This window comes from Labrus bergylta, chromosome 1 (genome assembly GCF_963930695.1).
Source record: "Labrus bergylta chromosome 1, fLabBer1.1, whole genome shotgun sequence".
NCBI classification, from domain to species: Eukaryota; Metazoa; Chordata; class Actinopteri; order Labriformes; family Labridae; genus Labrus; species Labrus bergylta.
Window position 1 is genome coordinate 18,537,327 of NC_089195.1, and position 15,950 is coordinate 18,553,276.

Consider the following 15,950-nt stretch of genomic DNA (forward strand, 5'->3'; position numbering starts at 1 on the left):
ATGCATTTTTGTTTTTAAAACAAATACAATCTATGTACTTGTTTATTGTATATGGGTATTATTTGTGTTTGTTTTATTCAGACTTGGTTTTAATGTGATTGTGATGGGAACATCTCCCGACAAAGCCTTTTTACCCACATCAGTGGTAAGCAAGTAAAACAATGAGAAATAAGAAATCTTCTTATGAATAATATAAAACCTTAAATTAAGTAATTATCACTTTTCCTTTTACAGTAACAATCTTCCCAGCAAAACATTCAGGCAAAGTGATGAAGCTGCTTCCACAGTACTTGTTTTAGTATTGCTTCTTAGCAGCCAGACTGGTGTAAATTCTCAAGTCATAGTGATACTTATAATTTAATTATATATCTTCAAGTATAAAACAGAGCTTATGTGCCCTTTATGATAGACAGGAAATCAGGCTCAAGTTAGACAAATCAACGTATGAAAGCATTATCTGTGGGAGGTTACACATCAGATCACAGTTCATCTGTGGCGAAGGCCAAGAAATGGGTGTGTGGGAAGATAAGCAGTCACGAATCAACCTGGTTTTCCTTAGAAGTATGAGTAATCTATTGTGTCTGCACTCAAGATCAGACACTCTGTGTGTCTCGGCTGAATAGCCGCCTCTCTTTCTTTATATAAACACACACACACACATGGGCCTGAGGCGAATTAATCCGACTTCCAAGATGCAGCTAATCTAATTTGACTATAATGAAATGAGTGAAGTCTTTTACCTTTTTGTTTTTTTGGTATTTAAAGGCTTATGGTAACCCTTCAGTAACTCAGATGAGCTTGATATTGTAAAGAGCTCTCACATCCAAAACACACACACACACACACACACACACACACACACACACACACACACACACACCTATAATCACAAACACACACGCCAGGAATGTTGTTAAACATTCAATTTTTATATATATTTTTTATTCCACCTATTTCACAATATCATAGAAGTTCCATGAAGATGCAAATAAGAACAAGCGCATTACTTTCACAGCATTGCTGAACCAAAAGCAAGAGAGACAGAGACAGAGAGAGAGAGAGAGAGAGAGAGAGAGAGAGAGAGAGAGAGAGAGAGATTTTGACAGAGAAAAGGAGAAGACAGAGACAACACAGAAGAAAAACAGAATCATTTCACTATCATCGGTGGGCATTGGAGCCCAGGCAGGCACTTTACAAATGGGTGTCAGATAGCATGAGGGCTGATGTATTGAGGTATTAAATGGACAGACTATAATGACTGTGTTTAATTTAATGCACAGTGATGACTGGATACATGTTAAGTGTGGTTGGTCAAAGTGGGAATGAAACCCTCACCCCTGACAGTAGGTGCCCTGTTTTGCTGGAATAAAAAGACAAAGCACATTGTGTAAAACCACAGACCCAAACAGATGATAGATGGTCGCTATGATAGTAACTTGGCTTGGGGTTAAAAATCATGCAGTCGCTGTTCTTGTTGACTTTAGCTCTGTTTCTACTGCAGGACCTTTCCTCCTACCTGGACTAGGAACCTTTTAAGGAACTCGGTTTCTTTTAAGTGCAGAAACCAGGGTATGAATAAAGTTCCAGACTAAGTCTACACCATTTGAGTCCCAGTTTTAGTTTCAAGCTAAAAAGTGACAGTAAGGTATAATCAACTGGTGCTTTTAATACATTAACAAGCTACTTTTCCCAATCTTGGCAGGTTTTAAGGCTGCAGTGAAACCAGAGACATCAACAGGATCTTTTTAGTTCCTCTGGAACTAGTTCCTAGAACTAAAATTGTGGATTATAGGTGTAAATGCAACTTTTGATTTAGACACTTTTACCTTTGCCCTCATTCAATATAGATAAATCTTTAGGAAATATTTTATATTTTGTGCATTACTTTAACCCTCCAGATGTCTAATACTTAAAAGATGCCTCATTCTTTAATGTCTTTTAAGATAGCCCCTTGTGTGGCCTTTTTTAACCAGGGCGGTTAAAGATAAGAAGTATGGATGGCTAGAATCAGAAGGAGTTTTTGGCAACACTCACTTAATGTTATTTAAACTATCCTGATAATTTATTTGATGATTTCTATCTTTTTATAAACGTATCTGCATATTATGTGTGTGGTTTAGTTAGCCAAGACAACGAATGTAAAACTTTTTTTTTGTTTACCTTTAACAATACAGCATCCAATGTTAAGCATCAACATAATTCCAACACCTCTCTCCCCTCCATTCAAGATCTGATTCACCACACAGACATTTGTGTGTTTCAGACTGTCGGGTGTAAGCTACACATTTTGAGTTTGTTTCTCCTGTGACAGGAAATGTGACTTTCCTCATGCAATTACGCTTACACTGCATCTTGTTTACCGGGTTATAACACATGTTTTCAAACTCATACAGGTTTGAGTGTCAGGATATTCTCCAAATCAACTTTGCACGACTGTGAGTGTTGTGAGAGGCTACAGCATGAGGAGCAGACTGGCACAGAGCAACATTAGCAAAGATATATTACACAATAAACACTTATAAGACCACTGTTTTACCACATCATGGTAAGCAATGTAAAAAAAAAAAGTAATCAAAGTACACAGACATTTCTCAACATGATCAATTACAGTTACAACAAAACTTATTTTGTTTTCCATTGAGTGCTGAAATCCATATAACATGATAGCTTCTCGAACCTTCCTTTTTAGCGTTAAACACAACCAATTGGACACATGACAAAACTGTTTTTCACTCTGTAGTACAGTTAAGAAACCCTTGGTAATGCTATAAAGGTACATTCTGTAATTTCTTAAAACCTTTCAAACCTCTCAGCCTGAATGACCATTTTTTAGTTCATTGGTCCAGCAGATAGTAACCAATAAGACAACAGGTGGTACCTAATCGGAGCCAATGCTTTAACTATCATGAAGGGCTTCTATAAAAGCCCTGTTCATGCCACAAGTTGATCAACCCATGCTGCCTTAACTAATGTGATTCAGTGTCTAAACTTATTGTATCTCACTGCAGAAGTTAAGTGTGGACACCAACACTTACAACAAAACAAATATAACTTACTCTTATAAGCTCCGTGATATATTTCTGTCCACCAGTAAGCTTCCCATTCATGACAAAATACTGTAAGCCCCAATGTGATACATTGTTGTACATCTTCTAAATTGTCTCCTAAATTGACCTATGGAACACGACCACTATTGGCTGATCTCTTCCAGTCACCCTTCACTGTTTGGAGTTTGATGGGTTGGATCTCTGAGCAGCATGGCAGGGGTCCAGGGACTCCTTGGTGGCACCACCGTACACATCTACATCATGGTCAGTCCAGGGGGCGATGTTCCCTAGCGCTGAGGAGCTGCATTCAGCAAGGGCGGCCACTTCGGCTGGCTTTAACACCCGATCCCACAGGTTGAACTGGGAGAGCTCCCCGACCAGGGCCTGGGAGGCATCAAAATGCCCGCCCAATGTATCCTTGGTCAGAGGAGTTGGAAAAAACAAATGGTTTGCATGTCAGAATGCTAAATTGAAATGCCAAGAGATCTTTTTAATCTAAGAAATAAGGTTTCAAATTGATTTCCTGACCTGAAATTTAAATCCTGCCCAAAAATAATTCTGCCCATAGAGGTTTTACTTTTCATTGGCCCAGGAATTACTTGGGCAAAGCAATCTGTTGCTGAATTTAATTGACTGGGCTCGAGGAAGCTCAGCGGACAAGAACTTGTCATTGAAGTACCATTAAAGGATTAAGCGAGATGATTAAGATTAGAAAGAGTGAAACAGTGTGTAAAAAAGCTGTTAGTGTTAAATCACATCAGATCACTTCATAGCAGGTCAACTGTAACATTAAAAGCTTGGTTCACTGATGCTAGAAGTCCTTAAAAACTTTTAGTAGAAATCAGGCCATTACCGGAACAGTCAGCTGAACAGAAGTCCCAACAGCCTTAATCAATATAGCAGCCCTTTAGCCGGTATATCATATTTGGGACAGTAAATTCTACCTAATATTTTATACTTCAAAAGTACATCTCAGAAATGTATTTTAAGTTTTTAACAATACTAACATTAAACTGAAATTAATGCTATTTTGATTATTGAGGGCGGCTGTGGCTCAGTTGGTAGAGTCGTCGCCACTCAACCAGAAGGTCGAGGGTTTGATCCCCAGCTGGGCAACATGTCCGATGTGTCCTTGGGCAAGATACTTAACCCTGAATTGCTCCTGCTGCTTCAGTGGCAGTGTATGAATAGGATTAGTTACTTCTGATGGATACATAGACTACATACTACATAGCAACCCAACCATCAGTGTGTGAATGGGTGTGAACAGGTAGGTGTGTTATACTGTATAGTGTAAAAGTGCTTTGAGTAGTCGGAAGACTAGAAAAGTGCTATATAAGCTGAAGTCCATTTACCATTTATTTATTCTCAACTACATTACAGGCAGTTCACCCTTCTGGGTGAAATAAGAATGGAAAAATTAGTCAAAGCCTTTATCCATCCACAGAAATGTTGTCTGTAAGTGATTCCCCATAAAAAAGATTAAACATTTTTATATCTCTCATTCCCCTTCGTGAAGGGGATGGTACTGAGATTGTCCCCATAAAAATCCACACAACACAACAAATCCACACAACAGCAATTCATCATTCAACAGAGATTATGAAAGTAGTTGCTCCCTCTCTGTGAAAATATCCATTAAATCAAGTCTTGTTGCATCATTGCTGTGTCTTGTAGAATTGGATTCCCCCCCCTCTGATTTTTTATCCTTTATGAAAGGACAACAGACTGCAGAATAAGCTTTGGCTTGTTCTTTTGACACCAGGGAGGAGGGATAATGTCAGATTTCATAACGGTTACATAATGCGGGCGTCTTGCTAATGAAGGACAGAGGCAGCTCAACATGAGGGTGAATACAATTTGGTCTCTGTCTTTCATGTGTTAAACGCTAATGATGCTGCGTTAAAATAGAACTTCCTTGTCTTATCTACACATCTAAGAATCATTCATCTATGCTTCCATCCATCCATCATCTATCTGTCTAGCTATCTATCTATTCACCCTTTCCTCAACAAGCTATACTTCCTTTATCCATTATATTTTCATCAGTGCATTCATCCTCTACTCATTTCCTTTCTGCTCATGCATCCATCGATCCATCCTGGCGTCATCCATCTGTCCGTCATCTTTTCATTAATCCAAATCAGTTCCATTGATATCTATACACAAAATGCATCCATCCATCCATCCATCCATCCATAGTTTATTTATCGATTCACTCATCCATATGTCTCACCTGTTCTTGTCCAAGTATTAGGACTCCTCCTGGTTTAATGGGATGCCATGCAGCCAGTCCCTCTCCCCTCCCCTTCATCTTCCCCCCTTGGTAGGCCTTCCACACCCCATCCCTCAGGGTCCAACTGACGCAGATATGTTGCCACTCGTCCTGTGGTAGGGAAAGAGGCAGCTGCGCCACCTACAGATGAGAGAACACATTTGCGACAGCTTTTCTTTCCAAAGTGACTGAATGACTTCAAGTTAACTGATCTATGACACATCAAGCTTGCATTGTTATTACATATTGGATAAGTGTGGGTAATCATGGCAGAGTGTGGACACAATTGTGTGTCATGTAAGACAAACAGCACCCAGTGGACAGTCCCAGCTTTCCTTTCACTCCAGCAGTTTACCCCATCTCTGCCATGGGAGCTATGAGTGTAAGCACTATTTCAAAAATGTGTTTGAAAAGACATTGAGGTATCCCTCATTTCCAATTCTGTCAAGATTACAAGCACAACAAAAGGAAGCAAAAAAAAAACAGGACACATATAATCAATTACAAAAACAATAGAAACACTTACAATTGGAAACCTCGTGGCTAGAAATCTAAATCTTAACTAGGCAAGAGAGGGAATAACTTCAATCTTTAGAGCTTGCTGGAGGGGATACTATGAGTTTGAGCATTAAAAAAAAATAACCCAGTTCAGTGAATTCTCAACAGACTTTAAGTACTAGCCACTCAGAAGAAGAAGGTCATGTAGGTGCCAGAATTCCACTCCTGTAGGTCTATTATGTAAGGTGGAAGTTTTCTGATATGGGCTTTGAAAATATATTTAAAACACTGTTTGTTGCACCTCTCTTTAACAGAAGGCCAACTGACCTTTTCATACTGTACATGTCACAATGATAAGCGCTGTATCTATCACCAGTTACAAATCTGCATCTGCACAGTGATAGACGGTGTCCAGGGGCTTTAAAGTTGAAGTTGCAGCGTGTCTATAAATTACATCGCCATAATCCATAACAAACAAGAACACAGCTTTAGCAATTCTTTTTTTTACAGGACATTTATTACATTTATTACATTCTTATTTTACTTTCTGTCGCAAGTTGGGGACAAGTATGTTCACCTCATCGAGCCAGATTCCAAGTTGTACTCAGCGACTCTCTCAATTTTTGCGCCATTTATAGTAGATATGTGCACACTCTCATAATCAATATTTCTGGCTCTGTAAAGCAACATGAACTGTGTTTTAATTGAATTAAGTATTGAATTAGGAGAGAATTAAAAGCCAGAAGAACATTTTTGAAAACTTCAGATTTAGCATGACCTAATTTAACACGCTGACGCCTATCAAACAAGTACAGTAATCCTGACACCAGGCACATGCATGTTTGATCAACCCCAAAGCAATTTACGTCTTTAAAAGAAGGTTCAAATCCAGTATTATGTAACTTGTCAGTAATGTGATGGCTAAAATTGTGATATGATTGGCTTTGACGCCAGATTGCTGCTATAAAAGATAAGCATCAGTGCACAATATAAAACACCGCTGAAAGATTGCCTCGCTCCTGTCTCCATGCAATAACATTTATTTGCTTCTGGTTAACAGACTTTAACTGTAAAAAATAAAACAACTCTGCAATTTCTCATACTCTGCATAATTCAAGGTTTTTGGATGAAAAATATTATCATCCATTTTACTGTAGTAGTTATGTTATGGTCATTCATTGCACTTAGATAGTTGTTTCTTTCTTTTTGTTATTTTAAATAATTAATGCACTGTTCAAAGGCAATGTTCTACCTTTCCCGTATCAAGGATAATACAGTACAGGAAGGGGTATTTCAGCCCCGGTTGAATTGAATGAAATGGATCGTTAGGCTTTGAGAAAATATCAATACTCATAAATTGATTAGGCTATGGTGCACTCAGAGAACGGAGCAAAACCTTTTATCAACTTTATTCCCAATTATGTGGGCTGAAACAGTAATTTGATTATTTTGAATAATGTTAGTTATTTCCACAGAATAAATTGTCAGAAACATGACACAAGCTCTTTTGAAAAAAGGATAAACCCTGTTTCATCACTCAGTAAAATCAAATAGTTGTCAAAACTAGCTTGCAGCTTTATTGTTAACAGCATATTAAGCTCACAATTCCTTTGTAAGCTAATTGATTTAAAAAATAATACCTACTAAAACTACTAAGAGCTAAAAATTGTTAGAGATGCATTACATTTCCAACTGTGAAGAATCTTTTAAAAATTGCAGCTGTTCCCGACAAGCACCCCAAATTTGTCATAAACACCTGAGGTGCGTTCAATTTTCCTAGACCTTGTGAGGGGGGGAAAAAACCCTGTTATCTACCTTGTCATTGATGAGCAGCTCCACAGGATTGTGGACTCCTTGCAGCAGCACCAGCTCGTTCGGCTGCCCTGGCACTGAGTATGAAAAGGGGGTCCCAATGCCACCCTCTTTAGCCTTCAACCACACACAGGCAGTGAAGGCATACATCTCTGTGATCTCTTTCCTCACCAGGCCATACATATAGTTGGTCCGCATAGGGAAGGAGAGGACAAAGCCATCTGGGAAAGGTGGCTCTGTCAGTGCTTTTGAGACACAGAGGAGAAAGGAGAAAAAGTCAGACAGAAAGAGAAAGATGAGATCAGATTGAGAAGAAAATTTATACAAAGCACTCTTCTCTTCTCACTTGTCCCAGTCAGTTTGTGCACATAGACAGTGTCTAGCAAGAATTCAAGCACAGTTAATGATCAGCCTCTCTGACTCGAGGCCAAGTTGCAGCTCTTGAGGCTGAGAGAATGTACAGACACTGACAGAATTGGAGAGATCTACAGAACTAAAAAAGAGAATAAGGAGGGAATTTTCTTTCCCTTTTAACCTTCCTCTTGGTACCACATGAATTTTCAATTTCTCATCCAGGCTTCCACTCCTTTTATTAAACTCCTCTCACCTTATTCAAGTCTCTTTTGCTGTCCGTATCACTAGTAAGCTCTGGTTACCTTGATTGTTTGGGGTTGAGGACATTTCAACCCACTTGTATAGCCAATAAATCTCCTCAAAACCAACGTGATAGATGTGTCAACCCTAGAATATGGACTTGTCATAAACTCTCTTATGATTATAAAGATTTAAAGGTTACATTCAAAAGCCGCGAATGATTTCAGAAATTTGCTCATTTAATTTATGCCTCGCCTCCAGCCCTGTTTGACATTTCACAACCTTCAGCACTCATTAATCATCTTATTTTAATCTAAGCTTATTCTCTGCTGCTGCGATGACCCAGATCACCCACAGCGCTCATTAAACTTTCATTTTATCTTGCTATGCTATCTTATACATGAGCTTTGCAATGCAGCTGTTTAGCTCAACGTGTGCACCAGGTCATCTATACATCCCTTCTTTCACTTATTTAACCATCACTCTGTGTCTCTCCTCCTCCTCTTCCACCCATGCAGACTCACTGTGTTCCAACTCAGCGACGCGGTGGCTGACGGTGTCAATGCCCTGGTTGATTTTCTCGTGTTGGCCGTGCGTCTCTTTCCTCATGGCTTGACGCTCCTTCTCCAGCATCTTTATCTTCCGCTCCAGCTCCCCCTCCAGGTCCTCCACCCTCCAGGTGCCCTTTCCACGTCCAGGGGTGGTCTTGGAAGGGGGCTTGGGGGCGGGGGGAGCAGGGGAGGCGGGACGGCGGCCTCCTGGAGGGGCTGCCACAGGTGGGGAGGAAGCACTGTCAGTGGGTGGAGAAGGAGCCTTGCCAGTGCTTCCGACTGGGCTGCTGCTGCCTGTACCCACGGGTGCATCTGTGAGGTTCAAGGCAGCAGGGCCGATCTCTGCCTTGAATAGAAGGAGAAAATGTTTCAGATTTCAAACAATCAAAACATAGAGAGGCAGTCAGGGAGATGGAAAGAGATGCTGCAGAAAGGAAAAAAAACAATCTGTTTAACACAGATCTATAATGGATGCAGCCGGTCATAAAATCTGTTTGGCTTTTACAGAAGGGTTTTGAAGTTGTTATGATGGAAATGGTGGATAATAGTTTTTTGAGCAGCGCTTGATCAAATATTGTACAGACACTCCATTTCCCCCAGAGTAATAAACTCTGTGACCTTTCCTGCAGCCCCACTATGAGGTCTCAATTTTTGTTTCTGAGTGAATATCACGTCTTCAGCTTGACTTGTAACAGTTTTGTTAATCATGAATTTAATTCGAGTGAATTTAAATATGTTCTATGAATCATTTCATTACATGTGATGAAAAACGAATGACATTCCCACACCCTCCCTTGTTGGCCCCTTTATGTTTACTTCTATTATCTAATTTAAGCTTGCTAAACAATCATGGTACACATGGTTAAGACACCTGCGAATGACTAGTTAGCATGCAGATTGCACTTAGTTTCAAAGCAAAACACAAAGTACATTGCCTCTGTCAGTTTTTCTCTGGTAAGTGATTGTAAAAATTGTAATTTAGTGGTTGCCCTTTCAGCTGATGCATTGAATCTTGGAAATCATTATTGGGAACCGCATTTCCCATGTGTACTACCATAAAAAAATCAGTGTGCTCTTCAAATGTTGTTACACGCCTCTGAGATTATCTGTTAATACTCTACTTTAATGAGGGTTTAACAATCAAATACTTGTCTTTTTAATGAAGTGCTTGTATTGGACTTCGAGATGCTGACCTTTCTTTTCTCAATGTAAAATGAAATGCAAATTGTCCACTTCAACAAACGCACATCTTGAGCTTTGCGTTCCCGGGTAAGTGTTGACAGGTGTCCATTATCAATTCTATTGATCATTTTGACGAAGCTGGGAAGATAGTGCTTGTCCTAACTGGCTATTGATTGGCAGAGCGGAGGTCAATATAATGTTTGAAAGTGAACATCTGAGCCACATACTCTATGCTGATGCAAAATGTATTAAGTCTAGTTCTCTAAACAATCTAGTATTTATTATAGACTGGGTAAAAGAAGCAGACAGAACCAGCTTGTTAATTCTTCTTTGGAAGCCTTGATTTTGTCATTTTTACAGTTTCTTTTTTTTTTTTTTTTAAACGCAAAGTGAAGTGACCATTTTTGGACAACATAATAGACATGCATTGTTTTTTTCTGTCCAGTTCTACAGGCTGCTGTGGTAGTAACTAGTCGGTCACAGGTAGCCATGCCCATACCTTGCTTTATCCTAAAGATTAACAAGTGGAACTACAATTTATAAAATGAACATGCTGCTTTTTGACAAACACTGGAAAACTAGCCATTGAGAACATAGACTCATTTGGATTTGATTAGTGATGATAAAAATAACTGAGAAGTATGCTCTTTCTCTCATCTGGGTTCATGCAGTCCGCACTTGAATAGAGCTGCCCCTTCTGGCCATTAGAAAGAATACAGGTCTTAGGAACATCTGCATATGCCTCATTGAAACCTCTACCAATAGAGAACAGAGTTAAATAAAAAGAATGAGTAAAGCCCATTCCTGACTTCTCCTCTAAATAAAAGCGTTTTACCATCTCAGTCACAGTTAAATCTGAAATGAAAATGAGTAAATGACACAGCAGGAGGAGGTGTTGTATTGATGATGGTAGTAACACAGCAGCGGAAGCATTAGTATTCATAGCAGAAGTTTTAAAAATAAGGTGTTTGTGAAGCAGCAGTAAAGAGAGGGATTGCTTCTCTAAGTGTGAATAAGACGCTGCGAGGGCGATATATAATATCAAGAGAGTTGCTGAGGCAGGGCTGAATCTGGAAGTCCAGGACAATAAATTCACAGAGACAGAGACAACCATGTAACTGAGTGTGCTTGGAGAGGGATGGCAGGAATGCAGTTTGTGTGTGTGTGGTTATAACACCCCGTGTCTCAATCTCAGCACATACACACATAAACCGAGAACCTGAACCCAAACCCCCCCCCCCCCCCTCCTATCCAGCCAGCTTCATCTTTTATTTATATCTCTATCCTGCTGTCTTATGCAGAGGTATAGGGGTGGACCAGCAGGTGGAAAGATTTCCCTTGGGAGTAGGGGGGAGGGAGTGTGTGCAAGACATGAGGAGTTGTGTCACGAGTTGCTTGTCAGAGGAGAGGTGAGGTGAAGATAAAAGAGGGAGGGAAAGATAAAGTGACTGGAGGGAGTTATGAGAGAGATTGGGGCTCCTAAAATGATGAAGGTAGACACCACTGCAGGCCTTTAAATCATCTCTCTGCCGCAGCAAAGTGGCACTTTATCTGAAACTTTTTTTTATCATGGTGAATGAGAATAAGAAAATGTTGGAGAAGTACTTCTCCACTACTTCTTCTATTTAGGATGGACAACCAACCGCCTATGGAGAAAACGGGCTGTAAAATGGACCAGGCACATGCCAAATTGAGTCATGATTCACCTGGCTGATTCTGGATTTTGGTAACAGTCCACTTCCTACTGTGAAACAAAACTCAAACAGGAGGATAAACAGCAAGAACAACAGGTTTTGCCAAAGTGGGTTTTTTTTTTTGTTTGTTTTTTTAAACCTGTTGCTTACTCAGTATCTTTCAAGTTACCTCGAGTTTTTCAATGCGGTCCTTCAGGTCCATGATGGCACGGGCCAGCTCCTCCACAGCCCTTGCCGTCTGGAGCTGCGCCGCGTTCGAGGAGCTCACCTCATCCCCGGCCATGACGCGGCGATTCCCGCTCCAAACCCCAACGCTGCGCTCCGGGACGTTCCTATCATCCTCCAAGCCGCTCTCACACTCACTCAGCTTCCCCGTCAGCTCCCGGATCGTCCTGTGATCCATGAGGATTTGGTCGTTTTGCTGCAGGACCGTCTGCCGGAGCTCCTCGGCGGTGGTCCGGAGATAATTCGAGGAGTCTTCATCCCCGGCCGCATACGGGTCGTCCGCCTGCTGCTGCTGCTGCTGCTGCTGCTTATCCCGCCGCTGCCGCAGATCTTTCGTCTTGCATTCACCCACAGGTACAGGTGTGCAGATCAACCGGCTGAAGCTGAACTGTTTGGCAGACCCTCCTCCGGTTTCCTCCCCCAGCTTGAACTCGTTCAGAGTGGGAACCTCGAGCCCGATGCCGCCGAGCCCGTTCCCGTAGGACTCGGAGCCGTGAAGGGCGCCCAGCGGCCCGGCGTGAGCCACGGATCCGGACTCCAGGGGCTGGATTAGCGTCTCCGATGTCAGAGTGCCGTTGTCGCTGAGAGGCGCGGCGCTTTTCCGGGGATAAACACTGGCGATGATGCAGATGACCGCGCCGAGAAAGGCCAGGGTGCCTGCTCCAACGAGCACCACCAAGAACTTCATGACTGTGGAGATCAATTAAATGGATTACGGTTTAGGGGAAACCTGACAATGTAACAGGATTCAGAGAGCATCGTGAAGGAGGAGGAAGACTGCATCAACAGAAGCACGATCTAAACTCAGTTTGATGGCTCAGATTGACGAACAAAGCTGTTCATTTTGCTGCTACAAATGTGCTACGCTACTTAGCCTACCTGCTGATGCTGTTTGTCAGAGGCGCTGCTGGTATCCTCTTCTTGCCCTCGGTGTGTATTATCGATGGCACCGCGCTGTCTGGACCGCAGATGCTCTCTCTCTCTCTCTCTCTCTCTCTCTCTCCGGATCCGTGTTGCTAAGCTCTCTCCTCCGTGCGTTACCATGGGGATCGCGCGTGAGAGGAGGAGCGAGGCTGTGAGCATGCGTCAGTCAGAGCGAGAGGTGAAGCTCTAGCAGCAGATGAACAAACAAGGCATTGATGGATCGATGTGTGCGTGTGTGTGTGTGTGTGTGTGCGTGTGTGTGTGTGTGTGTGTGTGTGTGTGTGTGTGTGTGTGTGTGTGTGTGTGTGTGTGCATGTGTGTGTGTGTGTGTGTGTGTGTGTGAAAAGAGACAGGAAGAGAAAGGTAAGTGAGAAGGTTCAGGGGAAAAAAGGGAGAGTTTTGGTACATGCCATTTCTAATTTATTTTTTACATTCTTGCAATATTTGTGTTAAAATGTAGGCTATTCATAATTATAAATAAAAGTATTTGTAATTTGATTTTACCATTAAGAGACACATTTTATTTTATTATTATTCGTACAAATGTATCAAAAACACAATTGTGTAAAAAAATAAAATAATAGGAAAAGAAACAAAAACATTTATTTTTGTCATATGTATTTCAAAAACAGAGACATCATGGCAGAAATCATACAAATGAAGTGTAAAAAGCATGTTTTTATTTTGTTAGTCTTAAAAAACTGTCACAGAGACTCAACACAATGACAAAGAAAATAAGAACACCCTTTAATTATGCTTTAATATAATGAGTCTTTATTAATGTTAATAACTTACCACAGCTAAGTTAATGCAGATATTTTGAAATAAAAATAGATAAGAATAAGTACACAGTGAATAAGCACTAAAAATACTAAATAAGCACTAAAATTATTTTTAAAAATTACAATAAGAAGAAATATATGAATGATAAAATACCTGATTTAGAGCAGCCATTAAAGTTCTACTGAATGTGCAATACACACCTTCAGTCATGTATAATACATGCACACATCCCAAGTGACACAATTCAACATACCTTCTACACTTAAACAGTCAACTGTTCAAGCATACAATATGTGCAGCAGCTTGCATGTATTCACAGAAGAAACGATAGACTAATGTAGCTAGTTTACATGTGAGAGGTGGTGGAAGGAAGAGGAGATACAGAAAACGAAAAGAAGGAAAAAAAACACAGAAAACTGTGACTCTAAGGCTTCTGACTGCGTGGGAGGAAGTTGTTTTGCCCAAGAGATGTTGCAAACTAAAACTTCCCACAAACGCCAACTGAAACGCTCTGACCCTGACACAGAAGTCCTCTGTGGCCCTGTTCAACAAACAAATATCCTCACTCAAAAGCTTTTCTTCAAAGAGTGGACAAACCACATTTCAAATGTTTGCTCTTGATATTAGTCCAAATTCAATTTAAAAAAACTTGCATACTACTGCAGAAAGGGCGGAAAAAAAAGCACATGTCTTTTATGGAGGGGAATTTGTTAATGAGCTTGTCATTAAAAGAAAACTGCATCTTCACATAACCTTATATTAATCTCTTTGTGAGAAAGTGACAAAATTCACTTTCTTGGTAAACTTTCCGTCAACCCACGTTGTCTACATCGCTTTCTCCCAGCATACTCAGAAACAAATGATGAACTCAGCAGACATGCTAACAGCTCTGCATTGCTGTAGCCTACTTTAAGCTAACTTTTAAAATCAGCGTACTTTATGTAAAAATACCATTATGTAGGTGCTAAAATTTAGTAGGTCACACATTCCTTGTTAGCATTGCTAATTGGCATTAAACAAAAGTAATTCGACTTCAATTTTGACTTTCCAACAATAGGCTACATTTCAAAAACTTGAATAGAAAAGTGTTACTTAATGAGCAAGGCTAACGAGTTGAAGCATAATGACTTCGAAAAAATGACCTTGGCAGATAACCAAAAGCACATGAAAAGGACTTAACAGCATGCCAATATAGTTGAGATATTTTATTCTGGATCAACATGACTAACAAGCCAACAGACTGCTAAGAAGCTAAAACACATTTCTTATCATTGTATCACATTTAGCCTCTTCATCTTCTGAATCATTTCTTCACTTTTAAAGTCTAGACGTTTGCCGATTGATTTTGAAGGACAGATGCTTCAAGTTTTTTTTTTTTACCCTTTCCTGACATAGCTCAACCTTGTGAAGAAGACTGAGTATTTCTGTAGGGGGTCCTCAAAGGAAACTTGAAATTCTTGTTCAGTATAAAGAGGCTGTTAACTTTAAGCCTGTTGCAAGGTCTGATCTCCATGTTATTTGGTCAGTGGTGAGTGGCTGAATGATGCCAGAACTTTGGAGTGACACTAAAAGGTTTGGGCCCAACATGTTTTTTTTTCTTAATAGCACCATGGGCTGTAACAGAGATCAGTTTATAAAGTTAACTAAAGTTTAGATTAATTCCATATACATTATTTTAAACATAATTTTGAAAGTGTTTAGTCACCTACTCTTGTAGCTTTTTACTCAAAATCAGTACAGTATGTAAATAGTACATTAGTGTTCACAGACTTGCATCATGTAATGGTTTAGAAACATCCTCAGTTAAAATCTATAGGCTTATATTCCAAGGGGATGAAAATGAGATGAAAATATAGAATCTGTTTTTTTTTTCCTGTGTTAGATCTGTTGCTCCTGTGTGAACAATAGGGATAAAATAGACAAAAGAGAGACGAGTCATCTATAAGACAACAAGAAAGAATTGAATAAAATCATGGAAACAGTAATTGATAGGTGTGTCGTTGTCTGATTTATGTCACATTTTTGTGTTGAGAGAATTTCATGAGATCATAAGAAATATATGATCCTAATTGGAAATCTTACCTTTGTCTATTCAATGTCTTGTCTTAGCTGCTCTTACTCATCCTGCTTTATGAGTAAGCATCCAGTTGTTCTTCGGGTTTGGACCAGGGCTTTGAACCTTCTGGTTGCGGGGCAGTATTAACTGTTAATAATAACTCTATACTTAATTCATTTAAGATTACTATAAATAGCTGCAAAGTAGAGTAACACTCAAAGTTTCAAGGTAGTCTATGACTTTCTCAGACAGAGCTAGAGGCAACAAAGTCAAAGGATTTTGTAACCGACTGTCCAGAAATGTAACATT

The 15,950-nt window shown here is 40.1% G+C and overlaps 1 protein-coding gene across 1 annotated transcript; it reads right to left on the reverse strand.

Moving 5' to 3' along the window:
• Window positions 1–920: 920 nt before the first annotated feature.
• nptxrb (neuronal pentraxin receptor b) lies at window positions 921–13,118 on the reverse strand. Its single transcript, XM_020643511.3, has 6 exons — window positions 12,758–13,118; window positions 11,823–12,568; window positions 8,751–9,123; window positions 7,636–7,877; window positions 5,284–5,463; window positions 921–3,464 (listed from the first exon to the last, which is right to left on the reverse strand). Exons 2-6 carry the CDS (start codon window positions 12,564–12,566, stop codon window positions 3,219–3,221), a joined length of 1,785 nt encoding a protein of 594 aa, XP_020499167.2. The 5' UTR covers window positions 12,567–12,568; window positions 12,758–13,118; the 3' UTR covers window positions 921–3,218.
• Between the last annotated feature and the right edge of the window lie 2,832 nt (window positions 13,119–15,950).

Excerpts from the sequence above, each read along its gene's own strand:
- nptxrb (XM_020643511.3), bottom strand. The coding sequence starts at position 12,566 with ATGAAGTTCTTGGTGGTGCTCGTTGGAGCAGGCACCCTGGCCTTTCTC. Across the intron at positions 9,124-11,822 it reads ACCGCATTGAAAAACTCGAG|GCAGAGATCGGCCCTGCTGC; the intron begins GTAACTTGAAAG and ends CTTCTATTCAAG. Across the intron at positions 3,465-5,283 it reads TAATACTTGGACAAGAACAG|GATACATTGGGCGGGCATTT; the intron begins GTGAGACATATG and ends CCTCTGACCAAG.